Below are 21,185 nucleotides of genomic sequence, written 5' to 3' on the forward strand. Positions count from 1 at the left end.
TTTAGATGACGAGAACCAAGAATTCCAGATATAGGATTGTTAGAATCAACCAACGAATTATATTAACCAAATAATAAAAAGCATAATGTTTAATATTTTATAAAAAAACCTCTCAAATAATTAAATTTGGAATTGAGAGGTACCCATAATAGTCATAGTATCATTCAGAATGTAAAACAAAATGTCATTACATAGTTTTAGTTCTCATCTTTAGTTCTCATGGTATCATTCAGAAGAGCATCTTTAGTGCTCATGGTATAGTTTCCTGTACCCAAAGCAGAGCCTCATCTTTAATTGATGATGAACCCAGAACTTTCCATTTCAGAGAGCAATGAAAAACGTCGATTGAGAAGAGCATCCATAATCAAGAACAGGGCATTGAAATTTCTGAAAAATGGATAACGATTTCATTAACCTGGGAGATGAACCAAGCATTGAGAATACTGAAATATGGATAACGATTCATGGTGACTTCAAATTTTGAAACAATAAGAACTTTTAACATGCCTGTGAGAAAAGACTAAGTGTTCGAAGCCTGTGAGAAAAGACTGTCTTGGGATTAAAGCTCCATTTTTAAACCTGCAAAAATCTGTAGAGTATCGAAAATTGATTAGTACATACTGGGAATATACTTAATCTTAAGAGGTCAAAAAAATTGTATAATAAGTAGGAACTGTTAGATTTCTTCAATTTCAACAACGATTCTTCTATATGCGGAATAACTGAAAAGAATCATTAAATCTTAATGCCCAGGGATACGAGTTACCTCCAGCCATTGGTGATGTATTGATGCAGGCCACAGTCTTCTTGCCTGCTACTTCTTCTGCACTCCAGCTCTTCTTCTCAGAATTCGGTTTCTCTCTTCTTGCCCTCACTTCCTTCATGCGTTTCTTGATGGAGAAGAATACAACTCTTGTTAGGGAGAGAGAGGACCCAATCCTTTATATATTATTTAACTCTAATCTGGTACATCCATCATATACCAATTCAACGCTTAAGATCTAATGCTTTAGATTAGAAACTGCTTTAATGCTTTAATGCTTTTAACACTTTTAACGCTTTAATGCTTTAATCGGGTCACATTAAGGTTTAGAAACTGCAGATTTCTAACATTCTCCCACTTGACCCGAGTATTCATAATATTAAGTGTTGAACATCATACTATGATAAATTGCTGAGAGTTATGGCGGTTGTGCACTATTAATTCAATGCATTTCCTTCCATATACTACAATACCAGCAAACCATCAATTCATACTCATAATTTATATAAAACAACATAATGGTCCACATAATGTCTTATATCATAATGATTAAACATAATATCTTTATAAGACTCTTTCTTGTTTAAAATTACATAAAATACATACTACTACATTAAAACAAGAGACACATAATTGTATATCAGAAACACATAAAAGAGCTCAGAATGTCACACATCAATTATTATTAACACAACCAAGACCCATTCTTTGAACATGTTCCTTAAATTGTTTTGGTTGTAACCCTTTCGTCAAAGGGTCTGCAATCATAAGTTCTGTCCTGATGTGCATGATTGACACTCTTTGTTTCTGAACCTCATCTTTCACAACAAGATACTTCAGTTCTATATGTTTGGCACCTTTAGAGTACTTGTCGTTCTTTGAGAAAAATACTGCTGCAGAGTTATCACAATAAATTTTCAGCGGCTTGCTAATGGTGCCGACAACCGCAAGTCCTGAAATAAAGTTCCGCAGCCATAATGCATGAATTGTGGCTTCAAAACATGCCACAAATTCTGCCTCCATAGTGGATGAAGCAACGATAGTCTGTTTCGCACTTTTCCATGATACGGCACCTTGAGCAAACATAAACAGGTAACCAAAAGTCGATTTTCTAGTATCGATGCATCCAGCAAAATCTGAATCGCTATATCCAATCACCTCCGATTCATTGGATCTTCTATACATGAGCATGTAATCTTTCGTGCCTTGTAAGTACCTCAAAACTTTCTTTGCAGCTTGCCAATGTTCCCTTCCTGGATTACTTTGATTCCTCCCTAACATACCGACCGCAAAGCTGATATCCGGTCTAGTACAGGTTTGAGCATACATTAGGCTACCAACAACAGATGCATATGGAATTGATTCCATTTCCTTTCGTTCAACATCATTCTTAGGACATTGCATGAGATTGAATTTATCACCTTTCTGTACAAGAACTGTCCCAGGTGAACACTTACTCATTCCAAATCTCTCTAGAATCCTTTCGACATATCCTTTCTGAGACAATCCCAATATTCCTTGTGATCGATCATGGAATATTTCTATTCCAATCACATAGGATGCCTCTCCCATATCTTTCATTTCAAAGTTCGTAGAGAGAAATTCCTTAGTCTCATGCAATATACTTAAATTATTTGCAGCAAGCAAGATGTCATCAACATAAAGGACCAGAAAAATAAACTTGCTCCCACTGATCTTTAGGTATATACAGTGATCAACCGCATTTTCCTTAAAACCAAAATATGTAATAATGGTATTGAACTTAATATACCATTGCCGAGATGCTTGTTTAAGCCCATATATTGACTTCTTAAGTTTACACACCAATTGTTCTTTACCTTCTACAGAAAAACCCTCAGGTTGATCCATATAAACATCCTCATCAAGATCTCCATTCAGAAAGGCTGTTTTCACATCCATTTGATGCAACTCCAAATCATAATGAGCTACTAATGCCATTATTGTTCTTAGTGAGTCCTTTTTCGAAACAGGAGAAAATGTCTCCTTGTAATCAACACCATCTTTCTGAGTGTAACCCTTAGCAACAAGTCTAGCTTTATACCGTTTGATATTACCACTAGAGTCGTGTTTGATTTTAAAAACCCATTTGCATCCGACTCTTTTACAGCCATGTGGTAACTCAACGAGATCCCAAACTTCATTATGTTGCATGGATTTCATTTCTTCTTTCATGGCATTAATCCATTCCTTTGACTCTTTACTTTCCACAGCATGTGAAAACGAAACTGGATCCTTATTGATTCCAATACCATAATCCGGTTCTTGCATATAAACCACATAATCATCAAAAATAGCTGACCTACGATTCCTTTGAGGTCTTCTTAATGCTACTTGTTGTGGTTCATGCATACCAGTTTTATGTAAGTCATTTCCTTTAGGAAGTACTTCTTCATTTATATGTTGTTCATTATCATCATGTTGTTCTACAACAGCTGGAACAACATTTGGAGTAATAGTAGATGGAGGAACTATTCTAGGCAATGTAACATTTACCCTTGTTTCCTTTATTTCTACTATTTCTCTTCTAGTACTCCCACTGACTTCACCATTCTCAATGAATCTTGCATTACCAGTTTCTACAATTCTTGGACTATGATTAGGACAGTAAAACACATACCCTTTAGATTTCTCAGGGTAACCTAAAAAATACCCACTGATCGTTCGAGAATCTAATTTCTTTTCATGTGGATTATAAATTCTCGCTTCCGCTGGACAATCCCAAACATGCAGGTGTCTTAAGCTAGGTTTCCTATTAGTCCATAACTCAAAAGGAGTCTTTTGAACAGCTTTACTAGGAACCCTATTCAACAAATAGTTAGCGGTTTTGAGAGCATACGACCACAAATTCTTAGGTAGTGTAGAATCTGACATCATACTCCTAATCATATCCATTAACGTCCTATTGCGCCTTTCTTCTACACCATTTTGCTGTGGTGTACCTGGAATTGTGTATTGCGCACATATGCCATGACTTTCGAGGAATTTTGCAAATGGATCTGGACACTGGCCTGACTCATTATATTTACCATAATATTCACCACCTCTATCAGACCTTATGATTTTCACCTTTTTATCTAGTTGCCTCTCAACTTCCTTTACAAACATCTCAAGGACATTCACAGATTGAGATTTTTCATGAAGCAAATAGACATAACCATAATGGGAAAAATCGTCAATAAAAGTGATGAAATACTTTCCTCCATTAAAGGCTGGAGTGTCCATAGGTCCGCAAATATCAGTGTGTATTATTTCAAGAAGCTGGCTGCTTCTAGTGGCTCCTTTCTTATTATGTTTGGTTTGTTTACCTTTAATACAATCCACACATAATTCTAGATCACTAAAGTCCAAATTTGACAAAATTTCATTACTTACTAATCTCATCATTCTTTCTTTGGATATATGACCTAGTCGTTTATGCCACAAGAAAGCAGAATTTTCATTCAACCTGCTACGTTTACATCCAACATTATTTACTACATTCAACAAGGAATTCGCATAAGTGTCATTCAGTTTCAATTTATATAAACCATCAATTAGAATACCAGAACCAACATTATCAGTATTCTTATATAAATCAAAACAACCAGATCCAATCATACATCTAAAACCAGAAATATCAAATTTACTTGCGGAAATAAGGTTTCTAGATAATGAAGGTACATAAAGGGTACTGTTTAAGTCTAATACATATCCACTTTCTAGAATTAGACGATAAGTCCCAATGCCTTCAATTGAAGATTTCATTCCGTTTCCCATAAAGAGAAAACGATTTTCATTTGGATTTATGGTTCGGATCGTAAGAAATCCCTGCATATTGTTGGAAACATGAGTTGTAGCACCAGTATCAAGCCACCATGTATTAATAGGAACTTCAACTAAATTTGATTCAAAACATACGAAAGATAGATAACCTGCAAATCAAAATGAAATAACTATAAGCTCATAACTAACGCGATTCAGATGTAGACATAATAGTATAATATAGCACTCCTTTGGGTAGATACTATCTTATACTTAACATAATTAAATACCAAAACATAAGTAGGTAATAAATATATTCAATTAAATAGAACTGACATCTTTGGATGATCAATATTTATTTAATCAAAATATCTATTAAACCTCATCATGTCAACTAGTTATAGAACAAGACTTTCCTTTAGGTAAGTTCTCAGGTTCTATCATTAGTGACGCCAGTTTTAATTGGTATTTTTATAACTGGAAATTTTTATCAATAATCATTATGTCACTTATGCACTAAATGATTATTCTGATTTTGACCACTTTGGTGATTAACAAAATCACAAATCTCATGTGCATAACACATACTTTATACAAAACAATCAGTCACAGAACAATTACTTTTATGCCCAAATTTCAAACGTCAATCGAAACTGTAGCTTTCTGTACTAAAAATGATTGCTTTGTTAGTCTTCTTTCAATGCACAAATTTGACTATCTACCAGGATTCAATAACTTATATTCACCGCATATTCATTCCAACATACACAGCGAACACACAATGATGCGGCAATTTCTAGGTGACCTGGATCCATCATTATATGGCATCTCGAAAATACAAAGAGCATCGAAACCCAAGGATCACCGCGGAGCATAATTCAGAGTTCTAGTCCAAGCAAGAATTTGTGCAATGTATGGAAGCTAAAGGCTCCGACGTTATGGTTATGTGACATGCAATAGGGTTGTGACAACCGAACAATGATACAGTTCCAAGGATGAGTTTTCCTTCGAGGCGATGATTGTCGAATTAAATTGAGTGTGCTCCGAGCTATCAAACGAATTATAATGGAGAAGCTCAAGGCAATGACCACCTTAGTGACATGATAAGAGACAGTAACACGCGCACTGAGCTATTCAACAGAGCACGGTGTATGGCGTCCTCTGTAGCGAACAAATGACTGGCGCAATGGCTGTTCTCAAGCTAATCTTTATTGAACTCGGATGGGAGCTCATAAACAAATACTGCAAGGACTATCCTCATCGAATGGACATACACGCACTCGTGTGCAGAAGATAACTATAAAAATTCAAGTCATTTCCTTGATGGGTGAATGTCGAAACATACATTAGCGATACGCTGCTGTTACCAGGCAAGACTCTTTGGAATCGACTTTATCCATTACTATCACTTAGATTTTGGATGGAATTTGTATATCGGCAATTAAGCTTTATCAACAAAAGTGCCCGATACTTCATTATGGTTTTAACAGAGAAATAATGCAATAAGCACCACTTTACAAGAGAATTCTTCCAAACAAAGAATTTATCAAGGGAAGAGCATAAATAAATCGACAAGCTAAGCATTTAATTCTTTCTAGTTTAAGATGAAGCCGACGCACAGAAAGACAAAAGGGCGGCGAGAGTATACCAAGGCAGAGATAAACTTGCTCTGATACCAACTGTTAGATTTCTTCAATTTCAACAACGATTCTTCTATATGCGGAATAACTGAAAAGAATCATTAAATCTTAATGCCCAGGGATACGAGTTACCTCTAGCCATTGGTGATGTATTGATGCAGGCCACATTCTTCTTGCCTGCTACTTTTTCTGCACTCCAGCTCTTCTTCTCAGAATTCGGGTTCTCTCCTCTTGCCCTCACTTCCTTCATGCGTTTCTTGATGGAGAAGAATACAACTCTTGTTAGGGAGAGAGAGGACCCAATCCTTTATATATAATTTAACTCTAATCTGGTACGTCCATCATATACCAATTCAACGCTTAAGATCTAATGCTTTAGATTAGAAACTGCTTTAATGCTTTAATGCTTTTAACACTTTTAACGCTTTAATGCTTTAATCGGGTCACATTAAGGTTTAGAAACTGCAGGTTTCTAACAACAACTTCATGATATAAATCTTCACACTTCGCACTATAAACTAAAAACCAAAATGGTATATTTGAAAGGTGCAATAAAATTTAAAATATCTTATATAAAATGGAAATTCAATTCAATACAATAGAAACAAATTAGCTAAAACTCCCGCATGTTAATAAAATCAAATAAATTTTTTCCAAATCATCGCCGAATCTTAATGGTAACTTTAACAGAATGCAATTAATTTCTTTTCCATTTCTGTAAAGCTAGTTTAATTTATAAATATCATGAAAGGAGAATAAATTTCACCAAATGTAAATTTACAGTTTATTTAATAAACTATTGAAACAACATCTAAATTTTATATTCGCGGTAATTATAAATAGATAATACATGGTAACAGAAATCTGTTTGAAATTTTGAAAATAATTTATAAATATGTGATTGAAAGAATAATGATAAGATTGGAATATTTTGTACTTACAATTTTTACACACTAGAATGTCGAAGAATTTTGGTCATTTGATGTTATGGAATTTATATTTGGTGCATTTGTATGGCCAAGTAAATTGGATATACTTTTCCTTGTAGCAATTGTTTTTGCCATCAAATCTTCTTTGAGATTTTCCAGCACTATTACCACATCTCTCATAGTTGGCCGTTCATCAGGTGAATCTTTTGAACAAAGTAAACCAACCCGTAGCAAAGAAAGTAGACAATTGTGTATATTATTTTCTTCAAATCCAACTCCATCCTGTGCACTAAACAGATTGTTGTCAATCACCTCCTTCACTTTGTTTGGAAATGCTAGGCTGACCCACTTGTGCAAGTTTAGGTCTCTAATAAACATGTTGTTGGTTGGTCGTTTTCTGGTAAGCATTTCCAATAACATAATGCCATAGCTGTAAACATCTCCTTTGGTAGAAACTCTCTCACCCAATCCATACTCTGCATTAAAGGAAACCTCAATAAATATTTATCTCACTAGTGTATACAAAATTTTTGACGAAAAATGACAATTGCATTAAAGGAAACCTCAATAAATATTTATCTCACTAGTGTATACAAAATTTTTGACGAAAAATGACAATTGCATTAAAGGAAACCTCAATAAATATTTATCTCACTAGTGTATACAAAATTTTTGACGAAAAATGACAATTAAAACTAATTTTAAAAAAATCCATACCTGGAGCAATGTAACCCATAGACCCTTTCAAAGTAAGTGTTGAAGTAAGTGAATCACCAAAGTCTGCACCAATCAATCTTGCAAGACCAAAATCTGTCACATGGCCTATCATGTCTTCATCTAACAACACATCACTGGGTTTTATATCACAATGCACTACTTGCACATTAGAATAATGATGTAGATATTGAGGAAGGGGGGAGGGATGGATTGGATTAATTGAGGAGGAGGGCGTGATGATTGCGAAAATTAGTGGGTTTTCCAAATATCAATGGAATGGGTTTTCCATACAACGGAGGTCATTTTCACTTTCTTTATTGTGATTAAATATCAATAGGATTTTATAAAATCATATCTAACAGAACTATGTCAATTAAAATAATTATATTTAAAAATGTGTGAAGAGAAATAAAAATAATAGGGAGTGTGGCGTGTGCGAGGAGGCGTAATAAGAAGAGCTCCGTGATTGAGGGGCGAAGACAGAATCGCGACAGCAATCAGCCTCAGAGTCATAGCGGTGTTGTGAAAGTGGAGAAAAATAATAGTAGTTTTTTATACTTATTTTCTATTGCATTTCAACATTTAATATTAAAATATGAAATTATTATTATTATTATTTATTAATAGTTATTTATTCATAAAAATAATTAGTTATTTATTTATTTTTATTATAATTGATATAGAAAATAATTTATATTTACTTTATATTATTTTTAATATTCAATTGCAGAATATTAGAAAAAAATAATAAAATATTAAAAATAAAATTGATTATTTACGTTTATTTGGATGGAAAAAAAGAAACAGAGAGATTAATAAAAAAGATAAAATAACTGATTGATTACTTACTTTTTATATGATATTTTAATCTGAGAATATTATATGACATTTTAATTTGAGAATATTAGTAGGGAAAATGAAAAATTTGTATAAATTTAAAAAAAAATATTAAAATAATTAGGTATTTATATTTACTACTTATTAGATTAATAATTAATTAATTTTTGTTTTCTATTTCATTTTCACATTGAAATATGAGTGAAAAAAAATTATTTATTTTTTGTAAAAATGAATAAAAGTAATGAAAAATAATTGATTATTTATATTATTTTTAAAAAAATTGTATAAATGAATAAAAATAATGAAAAATAATTGATTATTTATATTATTTTTTATTGGATTGAAATAAATAAAAAGTTTGTACAAATAAATAAAAATGATAAAAAAAATAATTAATTATTTATACTCCCTCACTTTTATATAAGTATGTGGACATTTTATTGATAATATATAATAGTCTTATATAAATATATTAACATTTTATTAATAATATATAGTTTTATTAGTAAAAAATAAAAAACAATTAATCAATTTAATTGGAAAGAAAAAAGATCGTAGCTATTTTGGAGGTAAATCTTAACTTTTAATTTGTGCATCCTACTACTAATATTCTACATTATTCTATGGATTTTAAATCCCTCCCATCCACCTAATAATTCTTGATAATTATAAAAGCCCTATTAAAAAATATAAACTTCTATTAAAATAATTATTAATAATTTTGAGTTTATTTAATGAATTATTTTCAAATAATTAATTAACTTGATTTGATTTATAGAGTAACAGTTCTATCTATTATATTATTGTATGGTTTTATTGTCTAGCCATCAAAGTGATATCAAAACTCTAGATAACCACCATCATTACACCATAAATTAAAATTTGAAAAATATAAATAATATTTTTCTTTGATCCTCAACAACTTTTTTTCCCTTTTTCCACAAGTAAAAAATGCTCAGACTTTCTCAAGGGTTACAAGACACATGAATAATTATCACATTTAGAGAGTTTAATGGTTGTTGTTGTATGTACCAACAACACTGCAAGCTCACATATTGGCATTATTTATAAAATTCAATCATTTCATAAATTTTGATAAAAAAATGTTGTTATAGCATTGACCAACGCAATTTATAATATTTAACATTGCAAAAATTAATATTTCAATATGGATATGCCTCATATATTTTATGTCATTATTTATAGATATTCTTGCTATATTTGTTGGTGATTTTTAAATGAGTGTAGTGACTTTTTATTCTTAAACTTTAGAAAGGAAGATTGTAAATGCTGAAACAAAGTCAAGGTCAATCCACACCATTCTTCATGTAAAGCAGATTAAGAAACATAAAACTCTTTTAACAATTTTGCACTAATTCTATCCAACCCACCTTGATGCACTAGAGCTTTGAGGAGATTAGAACTTAGCTTACTAAAAGCATCATCACACATTTTCAAGTGAGTTTATTGTGCAAATAAAATAGACCTAATTTAAATATTTCCACTCTCTCTCTTACTGTAGCAATTATCATGTCTTTGAAATAAATGACACCTGGAAGAAAACACATCAAATGAATATTCAAAAGATGAATTTGTCAATCTAGGTGTTACCATTTATCTAAAAATGTATGCATTACTGCGGGCTTCAAAATCATAGAGGTCTTCTAATAATGATAAGTAGTGTGGGCATATTGAATTCTCAAGCCCTCAACACATTTTGAGACCAATGCAAACATTTAGAACTAGAATAATTTTGATGGATAAAAAGCACACTAACCCCTACAGCTTGACATCAGATACACTGTGCATCCTTCATCACAATCGTTAGGGTAGAGGTGACAAATCGAAATTAGTGCGATATTACAAAACTCAAGTTCTAGCTGAATCAAAAGATGCATGGTCATCGCCTAGAGAAACAAAGTCTCATAAGCCAAAGTATAAATCAGAATGACCAATTCAAATCACAAAAAATATTTTGAAGATTACACAGCATGAATATGCATAATTCAAAGGAAGAATGATAGATCACTAGCCTATCATTTTTCATACAAAATTCATTCTATACTAGGTAACAATTTCCGCAAGTAAAGTAAAAAGAGATCAGAATGAAAAACACTTTAAGAGACCCTACAGATCTAACATTAAGCACACCACGCCACATAGTAAATGACAAATTCAATATACTCACTCAACAAATAATAACATACCCTAATCTCATCAAATCAGAGTAGTGTCGAGCTGGTTTTGTGGCCAACCCAGCCAGCTCGCACCCTCTATCAACAATTTAGCTCACGTAGAGATTATAATCATAAAATGTATAACATAATTAAACAAAACCTAGTGTGAAGTGCTTTGATTAATATTTGAAATCTCAGCCTTTACATGGTGCAGGAAAAGATCAGACTCCAACAAACAGAGGGAGTGATCCACATATTGACTATACTCGCATAATGTTACATTGAAACCATCTCTCCCCAGGCTCAAGGCCTTCTTTCAATTTGTATATATCTTTACATTACAAATCAGCCTATTTACAAGCCAATCGAGTACAGAAGGAACAAATTACAAATCGTAACAATTTTCCATGGATAAAAGTCGGATATAGTTCTGGTGCAACTAAATTTCAAATAGAGGAGTTGAATCTGGTACATGAGGGACTGTTTTGGTAAATCGCTCCTCTTTTCTTATCCTGTGACTGGTGGTGAAAACTAATTGCAATGTTGACCAACAAGTGTTTCCCAAAATATCCTTGAACTGATATTCAAACTTCCAAGTAAGTAATGTCCTCTAAATTTGAATAATTGAAGTAGTCTACGTATTCTTTGCCTTTAGTGCAAGAATGTGAGTGCAGGAACTTGATGTGTGGTGCAAGAACCCTTCAGAGTGTGGGTAGTCTATAACTTATAATAAACTGGTGCAAGAATCCTCATGAGTACATGAATCCCAATTGGTGCAGGAATATGATGCATAGTATAAGGAGGTGAGTGCAAGATCAAGGTCTGTTGGCATATGCATAAAAAGGTAATCAACCAAGTTTAAACTTGCAAACACACGAACTATTATTAATGATGCTTTTAATTTTTAAATCTCATTAAAACAAGGGAATCATGGAAAATAGTAAATAATTACTTTATTATCTCCAAGAATGCACAAAACCATGACAATAACCATTCAAACTAAACAAAATCATCAGGGATTTTTGAGTAAAAGGTGATATAAAGAAAGAGAAAACAGAGGCCTGACATTCCCCCATGTTGATCATTTTGCATGTCCTCATGCAAGAAAAGCAGTTGTTGTACTATCGCTCCTTGCAATTTTTTTTTTATTAAAACATCTATGGATGACCTTTACACTCATAATAGTGTTCCTGCAACTTTGTGTAATCAACATTTCCTTTGCTAGATAGAGCTTGTTCTAAAAAAATAGAGTGTCTGTTGGACTCTTTATTTATTAAGATTGATTTCAAGAAAGTCTAACACAAGGGCTACCATAGGAATACTAAATTGCGAGGATGGTGTTATTACTGAATAAAATATCCAACTATTAAAATTTCCACGAGTATCTCAGGGACAACATTGATCATAAGTTTTACTTTAATATCCTCATTGTAAATATAAGTGACATGATTTGAAATTCATGGTGTTAAGAATAGACAGAATAATACCTTCCCACAGTGACCGTCTTACCATTATCTAACATATATTTGAAGCTCCTCTTATCCGAGAAAATTGAATCACCTGCACTAAGGGTCCTGCCTCCATAGTAAAAAAGATAAAATAGAAAAAGTAAAAAAAATAAAAAAAATAAAAATCCAAAAGATAACTCCAAAGCATAATGTCAGAAGAATCCTAAAGCCATTCTTAGGGAGATATGATAATGAGTTCAGGGAAAGACAAAAGCAACCAAGTAAACCACAGTGTAAAATCAACTCTTATACCATAGGCATGGCCTTGCTGCCAGCTGGTGTCTATAACCTCAACAAGGATGACTTTTAACCCCACGAAATGCATATGTCCCATCTATTAGATATAGATTTAGAGTCAATTGAAAGCATTTACATTTGTTTAGAAATTAATTGAAGGCTATTGTCCTGGCTTGGTAACCAACTAATGACAATGTCATCACAAGAAGTAACAAGAATGACTAAGCGGACTCGTGTTGAGACTAGTTGTCTTCCAACTTTTCAACTGAAAGCCATTACCCTGGTTTGGGGACTAGTAGCAGTAATGTCATTTTCGTTAGGACCCGTGATCATGGTAGGTTGACTCGTAATGGGACATCCTATCCCTCAGCTAATATGTTTATGAAAAAACTATGATTATGATTGACCTCAGATATGTTAGTTAATAGGTGGGGAGGAAAATCCGCTCCTTAAGAGCATGGTATGGCATGAAAAGGTTTTAATTACTAATATTTCTTGATTGGTCCTTCTACCCTAAAGACTCATTTTAAAGAAAACATCTTAGATAATTACTAAAATATTCCTCGAATTTATGATGCTAGGGTTCTCATGATAACTCGTTAGGGTTTTATAGGAGTGGTCCACCATAGGAGTATTTTCATCAATACCTTCGAAGAGAAATTTGAAAAGGTTTCTTAGATGGTAGTTTGTTAGAATGAATAGGCCAAAAGTATCATTTTCACCTTATGAAAAGAAAGTATTAAACACAACTATAACAATATCCCTAACTGAACCAATGGATAATATCGGTCAATAATCAAAATCACTTTATCAATTATGAGGCATTTAGAGTGAATTTTTTTTGACAAGTTTGTAACCAGGGGATGTTACAGACCCCTCCTCCTTGGGGAACACCATCCTTAGTGTTAAACCACATCACAACCTCAACAAAACCGCTGAAAAGAAAACATATTGCCCATGGAGCTTTATAACTTATCTCGTTGCAGTATTTACAATGAATGACCTGCTCAAAATCAAAACATCATGACAACATGAAAAGATAACAACCATACTTCTTATTGGAGCTTTATAACTTAGCTCATGGTGGTATTTACATCCATATACATATGTACATATACCAAAACATCAACAAAACATATGCCAAACATATGTCAAACATCAAACCAAAACTGCTTTGCCTCCACTAGAAAACAAAGAAGGATACATGGCCCAGATTTGATCCACCATCTCCAATGTAGCTTCTTTGGGCCCAAAGTGCATCCACTACACTTTAACTTTCTCTATGGATTTGTTCCTGAGCATGAGTTGCTTCCACTGCAATATGCACTGAGGCTCCAACTAGAATTCTCCTTCTTGCTCCACCTGCAATATAGACCACTCAATAACATGATCAACATCCTTTATATACCTTTTAAGTAATGAAACATGGAAAACATCATGGAATCTCCCTATTCAAGGTAGTGTAAGTTGATAGGCCACCGTTCCAATCCTCTCAAGGATCTCGAAAGGCCCACAATACTGTGGTGCCAACTTGGAACATGATCCAATCCTCAAATAACTCTTCTTGGCCTTGATGCGCAAATACACATGCTCCCCAACCTGAAACTCCTTGAATGCTATATGTTGGTCCACATAAATCTTTTGTCTATCTTGTGTTGCCGTGAGATTCTTCTTTATAACCTGCATTTCCTATTCCATGTTTGCCAACATATCCAGTCCAATAAGTACCCTGTTCACTGGATCACTCCAGTTGATGGGAGTATTACAACTCCTCTCATACAATGCCTCGAAATGACTCATCCTCAATGAATCCTGATAATGATTTTTGTATTTGAACTCAACCAATGGAAGATAATCCTCCCATATTATTTGCTAGTGCATCATGTACATCCTCAACATATCCTCCAAGATCCTATTGACCCTCTTTGTCTGTCCATCTATCTGCAAATTATAAGTTGTATTGAAGGCCAACTCAAGATCATGAGTCACATCGTTCTATTCGTGCTCATTCAACTTCTTGGACTCATAGCACACCACCTGTCCCTCTTTCATAAGGACTCCACCAAGTCCTATTTTACATGCATCTGTACACACTACAAACTCTTTATCTGGATCTGCAATCTTAAGGAATGGAGCATTGGTCAACAATGGCTTCAACTGCCTAAAACTCGTTGCACATTCTTCTATCCATTCGAACTTCTTATGTTTCTTCTACAAGGATTTCATAGGATATGTAATGCATGAGAAGTTCCTAATGAACCTCCTATAGTAACCTACCAATCCCATGAATGATCTCACCTAATCCACATTCTTTGGAGCTTCTCACTCCATGATGGCCCTTCTTTTTTGCGGATCTACTATTATGCCTTCCTTGGAAACAACATGTCCCAAGTAATGCACCTCTATCTGAAAGAAGCTGCACTTGCTAAGTTTGGCATACAATTGATGCTCTCTTAGCAATCTCAATACTGCTACTAAATGCTCAGCATGCTCTTCTTCATTCTTGGAGTATATCAAGATGTCATCAATGAATACAATAACAAACTTTTCCAAATAAGGACACAACACATTATTCAGCAAACACATAAATGTAGCTAGGGAATTAATAAAACCGAATGGAACTACAACAAAATCATAATTCCCATACCTAGTCTTGAATGCAATATTGTAGGTATCCTTTTCCTTGATGCGTACACGATGGTATCCTGATCTCAAGTCGATCTTAGAGAACATTGCTTCTCCCTTCAACTGATCAAACAAATCGACAATCCTCGACAATCGGTACATGTTATTGATCATTACCTTGTTAAACTGTCTGCAATCAAAGGACAATCTTATAGTACCATCTTTCTTCTTTACGAACAACAATGGTGCACCCTAAGGTGATACACTTGGCCTAATGTATCCCTTGTCAATGATCTCATTTAAATGTAATTTCAACTCTACTATCTCTAGAGTACTCATCCTGTAAGGTGCCTTTGATGTTGGTGTTTCCCCTGACACCAACTCAATAGAGAAATATGTACACACTACAAAATCTTTATCTGGATATGCAATCTTAAGGAATAGAGCATTGGTCAACAATGGCTTCAACTACCTGAAACTCGTTGCACATTCTTTTATCCATTCGAACTTCTTATGTTTCTTCTGCAAGGGTTTCATAGGATATGTAATGCATGAGAAGTTCTTGATGGACCTCCTATAGTAACCTACCAATCCCATGAATGATCTCACCTAATCCACATTCTTAGGAGCTTCTCACTCCATGATGGCCCTTCTCTCTTCTGGATCTACTATTATGCATTCCTTGGAAACAACATGTCCCAAGTAATGCACCTCTATCTGAAAGAAGTTGCACTTGCTAAGCTTGGCATACAATTGATGCTCTCTTAGGAATCTCAATATTGCTGCTAAATGCTCAGCATGCTCTTCTTCATTCTTGGAGTATATCAAGATGTCATCAATGAATAAAATAACAAACTTTTCCAAATAAGGACACAACACATTATTTAGCAAACACATAAATGTAGCTAGGGAATTAATAAAACCAAATGGAACTACAACAAAATCATAATGCCCATACCTGGTCTTGAATGCAATATTGTAGGTATTGTTTTCCTTTATGTGTACCTGATGGTATCCTGATCTCAAGTCGATCTTAGAGAACATTGCTTCTCCCTTCAACTGATCAAACAAATCAACAATCCTCAGCAATTGGTACATGTTATTGATCATTACCTTGTTTAATTGTCTGTAATCAAAGCACAATCTTATAGTACCATCTTTCTTCTTTACGAACAACAATGGTGCACCCTATGGTGATACACTTGTCCTAATGTATCCCTTGTCAATGATCTCCTTTAATTGTAATTTCAACTCTACTATATCTAGAATACTCATCCTGTAAGGTGCCTTTGATGTTGGTGCTGCCCCTGACACCGACTCAATAGAGAAATCGACTTCCCTGTGAGGAGGTAACTATGGAATCTGTGCTAGAAACACATCTTGATACTACTGCAATACAGGGTACATCTTGAATATTTCTGCATCCTCAACATCTTTACCCTTATCACTAGATATATGGTGCAAACATCACACAACCTTTTCTACAACTACGCTTATCCTGCATAGCGGTAACCATCCTCACTGATGTAGGCTTATTCTTTCCCTGCAAAATTCTATTTTCCCCATTATCATCCAAGAACTTAATGGCCTTGTTGAAGCAATCCACTTTGGTCCTATGAAGGTACAACCAATCCATACCCAAAATCATGCTATACAATCCCAATGGAAGTACATTCAAATGTATTGTTGTAGGCATAGCATGTAACTCAAATGCACAAGCTCTTAACCGATGGTGAACTCTCTTATTTTTACTTGTATCCAACTGTACGAACCAAGATTTTGCATGCACTTTTTTTCTCAAACCACACTTATCCACCAGGTCATGATTAATATAACTATAATTTGATCTAGGATCAATCAAAATAGAAACAAATTGATCACAAATCTTACCGTCCATATCAATGATAGATGACTGATGATCTACCTGCCTGTTGTCCACAACTGCATAGATTTGAGGAATGATATGATCAACATCACCAATTGTATGCACCTCCTTAGAACTATAGATCTGGGGTCTGCCACCATGATACTGTGGACACTCCCTCTTACGATGATCCTTTCCACATATCCAACACTACAACGATGCTCTACCATTGCCTCTAGTCTGCTGCTCTCCATGTCCCTTATCAACTGTATTGAACTTCTTGTAAGGGACTACATTTTATTTCTCACTTGCATCTTGAGGTCTTCCTCACTTTGGTGGCCATTGTCCTTTAACTTTCTCATTTCCTTTCAAGTCACGCTTATGCTCAACTTTGCACTTCGACTACCCATAACAATGTTTCAACTTTCAGATGGCCTCCTCCAATGATATAGGCTCATCGAACTCAATTCGGTCTGTGTATGCTACTGGAAGTCCACTGATGAATCTCTGAACCTTGGCCTTCTCCTCCTTAAGGTAAGGCACATATCTCAATAGCTCCAAGAACCTGCTAGTATACTCATCGTCTGTCATGGAACCCATCTACAACTCATAAAACTCCTTAGCTCTATCATCATAGTACCTTTCTGAAAAATACTTCTTCTTGAAGAGCCTCTCAAGCTCATTCCAATTCAAGTCATTCTCATGAATACCTCTAGCATTCTTCACATCATCCCACCAAATATTTTCTTTCCCTTTAATACTGAAAGTGGCTATCTTTTCTTTCATGTTTTCTAAATAATCATGCAATCTAAAGAACTTCCTCATACCAAGAAACCATGCCTCAAAATGCTATGATTTGTTCATCTCTCCAACGAATGTAGGTGGCTTTTCTTTCTTAAACTCATCCAGAAAATACCCCTTGTCACTGCTTCTGTAAGGATGATAAAAATGACGATCATAATGCCTATCCGAACTAGAATTAGAGTAGTACCTATGCTTATCACCCCTCCTATCTAGAGTATCCAAGGACCTGCCATCTCTGATCGTGTCCTCTCCATCCAACTTGTACTCACCATGAGACCTGCTGCCATATGCCCCATTAGTTTTTTCCTCTTGCTCATGGATGATCTGAAGTGGCCCTTATCGCTGCAATTTTCAAAAACTCTAAAGGAGTATTGCATTATCCTCTACTAGTTTCTCTTGTGCCTGCATGATTTTTTCCTTCAAGATTCTTAACGTGTCTGCTAAATCAGAAGAGTTCCCAACACCACGTTGCTTATCTAATCCTTAGGGAGAGCCTTGGGAACTATAGTCTACAATATTGCTAGTCATCTTTAATATTCTTCCTGCAAGGTATATCATGCCAGCTAAACCAAATCATAATAAACCAACTTACCTTAGTATAATTTGAGGAGGATACCTAGTCTCTAAGATGAACAAATCAACATAATACATGGATAACATAATCATGACATCATATAGAAATATAGCACATAGTATGTAACCATATATCTATCATTCTAACTAGAGTCCAGTCATCAATACATGACCATATCAACTACACATACTATGAACTCATGCATGACAACAACAACCATATCACTGTACACTTGACCACATGTGAATACTAACATGCATAAACAACGTGTAACCAATCATACACTCATGATGACAAACTTCACACTAACAACATCCTCTTTCACATGGAGACATCACTACAACCATGACCAACACCATGCATATGCAACAAGGACATAGACCACAAGGATGATTAACACACGTGCAACTGATGTGAATGCATGAAAAACACACATCCCATCTAGTCTGAGGGTTGAACCATGCTCTGATACCACTTTGTAATGCCCTCCTCCCACATCTACCCAAGTAACCAGCCAACCAGGGTAAACATGTGACGAGAAGTTACTATGATATGATTCGACCTCCTAAGTAACCTTAAGGAAGTAGAATCGATGGAAACACACCATACGAGACCTTCTACACCTAGTACAAGACTCCTAGAATGCATCCCAGTCATTCCCCTAACCAGCCCCTGGGTCTCACTGAAATTTTAGACCTATAAAACCCTAAACGCTCCCTTGATATGGGCAAGAGTGCATTTGAGGACCTATGGATGCATGCATAACATGTGTGTGCCAGCATCTAGGGACTTTTCTACCCAGCACTGTGCCTACAACACCGAGATTTGAGCCAATTTTTCATGCCCAAATCCCAATTCACTGCTCATAATTCAATGACACTTTTAGAATCCATGATTTACATAATAACAAGTCTTACAAATCAAAAATTGACACTAGGACTAGCTCTAACCATCCCCAACCGGGATTGGCGTTTTGTTAAACACTTGGCATCAATGTAATTTATAGGAAATGAATACAAGATAGAGCATAAATGACTGATAACTCATATGAGACTTGACAAGGAGGATCACCATGTGTTGAAAAATGTGCAACAAGAAATGTTAAATTTAGAATGTGCTAAAAATAGACCTGCTAAAAATAGCATTTCTGGGTCCCTTCCTATTTATAGTAGTCCCTAGTCTATCTATAAGAAGTAAAATTAATTTTGGTCTTAACAGCAATTGGAAATATTAATTAATTAATTCATTTGAGTTAATTAGTTAAGGAAATTTGAATTTGAAGTCTTTGTGAGCATGCACATGAGTTGTCCCAATGATTGAGGAATTTATCCTTAATTTCCTCCACTGATTGAGGGAATAAGTATGAGTTCTATAATGAGAGAATCAGTTGACTTAGTTCTAACTAGTCAAGTCCAGTTAGATTATTTTAACAAGTTGTTAAAATAATAAAATATAGTTTGTTAATTCTTGCATGCATGTGACAACTATTATTTTAGATAACTGAGAATTCACTCATGGATAACTGTTGCATGTCAGTTCTATTAGAGACCCAATTGAGATCAGATGTGGGATAGTGTACTATCAGATGCTTGACTATTTCTAGTAAGTAGTTTTTGCATGGTTGAGGAACTAGTGTCCTCAAGGATTACGTAGTTGGACCATTGGTTAACTTGGTATGTTTGGAATTAATTGCATATGCTTTTGCTATTATTTCCTAAGCAAACTGCGCAAGGAAATAGGGATTGGACCATAGGTAATGCCTTTATGTACAGGGCTTGGTTGGTTCATGAGACACATCTTCACATCTTCATAGTTCATTGAGAACTGGATAGCTTGAGAGTTGATTCTTTCTGTATTTTGAAGAGGATTTCCACTTGATTGATAATACATGGTTGGGGTTTTATGTTGGTGCTTTCCCCTGGATATATCTTGTGTTATGTGTGATTATTTCTCTTGATCAATTATGCATGTTTCTACTTGATGTTGCTCATGAATTCGATTATGCTTCCGCTTAATGTTTTGTAGAAGTATAACAAGTATTATGCTTTAGGACATTGCATATATTGGTTTGTTCTACAGGTGAAATTTCCACACCATGCTCTTCCCTTAACTGTTTTGACATCAATTATCTCTTGCATCCATTATCCTTTCAGTTACAAGTAAATACATGAAATAACCATGACAATAACCAGTCATATAACCATGCTTATAACCAACATTAAACCATGAAAATAACAATGAGATAACAACCATTAAATCCACATATTACTAAGTACCAAAGCAAGAGAACTTAGATTTTATTAAACATAGGAAAATTTGACCAAGTTCGGGACTTCCACATACCACCCGACTGTAGACATGACTAAACAAAACATTTATTTCAACCAGTCACCCTCATGCCATATTCCAAGCATGAATGTGGGATATCGTGGATAAACCAATCCAAAAAAAAAAGCAAGGGAATCCAGAGGTTAAACCACCTCTACTCTCACTAAACTGTGATCTCACCAAAACTGACACTGATATCACAAAACCAAACCGAGCTAGGAATGCCTCCAGACTCCATCACTATCCTTAAGGAATTTTCTATCTCCTTGTCTCTCAAGCTTTACTACAATCCACACTGGATCACTAGGCCCTAAACCGAGACACCAGTCTCTCAGGATTTATAGAAATCTACACAGGATTACTTGGCCCTAAACCAATACTCCACCCTCAGTCTTTACCATGTATCCCGCCAAAACC

General features: G+C 34.7%; 1 protein-coding gene across 2 annotated transcripts; it reads right to left on the reverse strand.

Annotated features, from left to right (window-relative positions):
* Positions 1–531: 531 nt before the first annotated feature.
* LOC149208464 (receptor kinase-like protein Xa21) lies at positions 532–7,955 on the reverse strand. 2 transcript variants are annotated; one of them, XM_089394076.1, is made up of 3 exons: positions 7,812–7,955; positions 7,107–7,570; positions 532–589 (listed from the first exon to the last, which is right to left on the reverse strand). In XM_089394076.1, the coding sequence occupies exons 1-2, from the start codon at positions 7,921–7,923 to the stop codon at positions 7,119–7,121; spliced, it is 564 nt and encodes a 187-aa protein (XP_089250202.1). In that variant the 5' UTR covers positions 7,924–7,955; the 3' UTR covers positions 532–589; positions 7,107–7,118. The 2 variants fall into 2 exon arrangements, with proteins under 2 accessions (XP_089250202.1, XP_089250203.1); XM_089394077.1 differs by having other exon boundaries at positions 535–579.
* Positions 7,956–21,185: the final 13,230 nt, after the last annotated feature.

Source organism: Pinus tabuliformis, chromosome 1_2 (assembly GCF_031772625.1).
Source record: "Pinus tabuliformis cultivar Carrire ecotype Pingquan chromosome 1_2, CPIR1, whole genome shotgun sequence".
NCBI classification, from domain to species: Eukaryota; Viridiplantae; Streptophyta; class Pinopsida; order Pinales; family Pinaceae; genus Pinus; species Pinus tabuliformis.

Excerpts from the sequence above, each read along its gene's own strand:
- LOC149208464 (XM_089394076.1), bottom strand. The coding sequence starts at position 7,923 with ATGATAGGCCATGTGACAGATTTTGGTCTTGCAAGATTGATTGGTGCA. Across the intron at positions 7,571-7,811 it reads TATGGGTTACATTGCTCCAG|AGTATGGATTGGGTGAGAGA; the intron begins GTATGGATTTTT and ends CCTTTAATGCAG.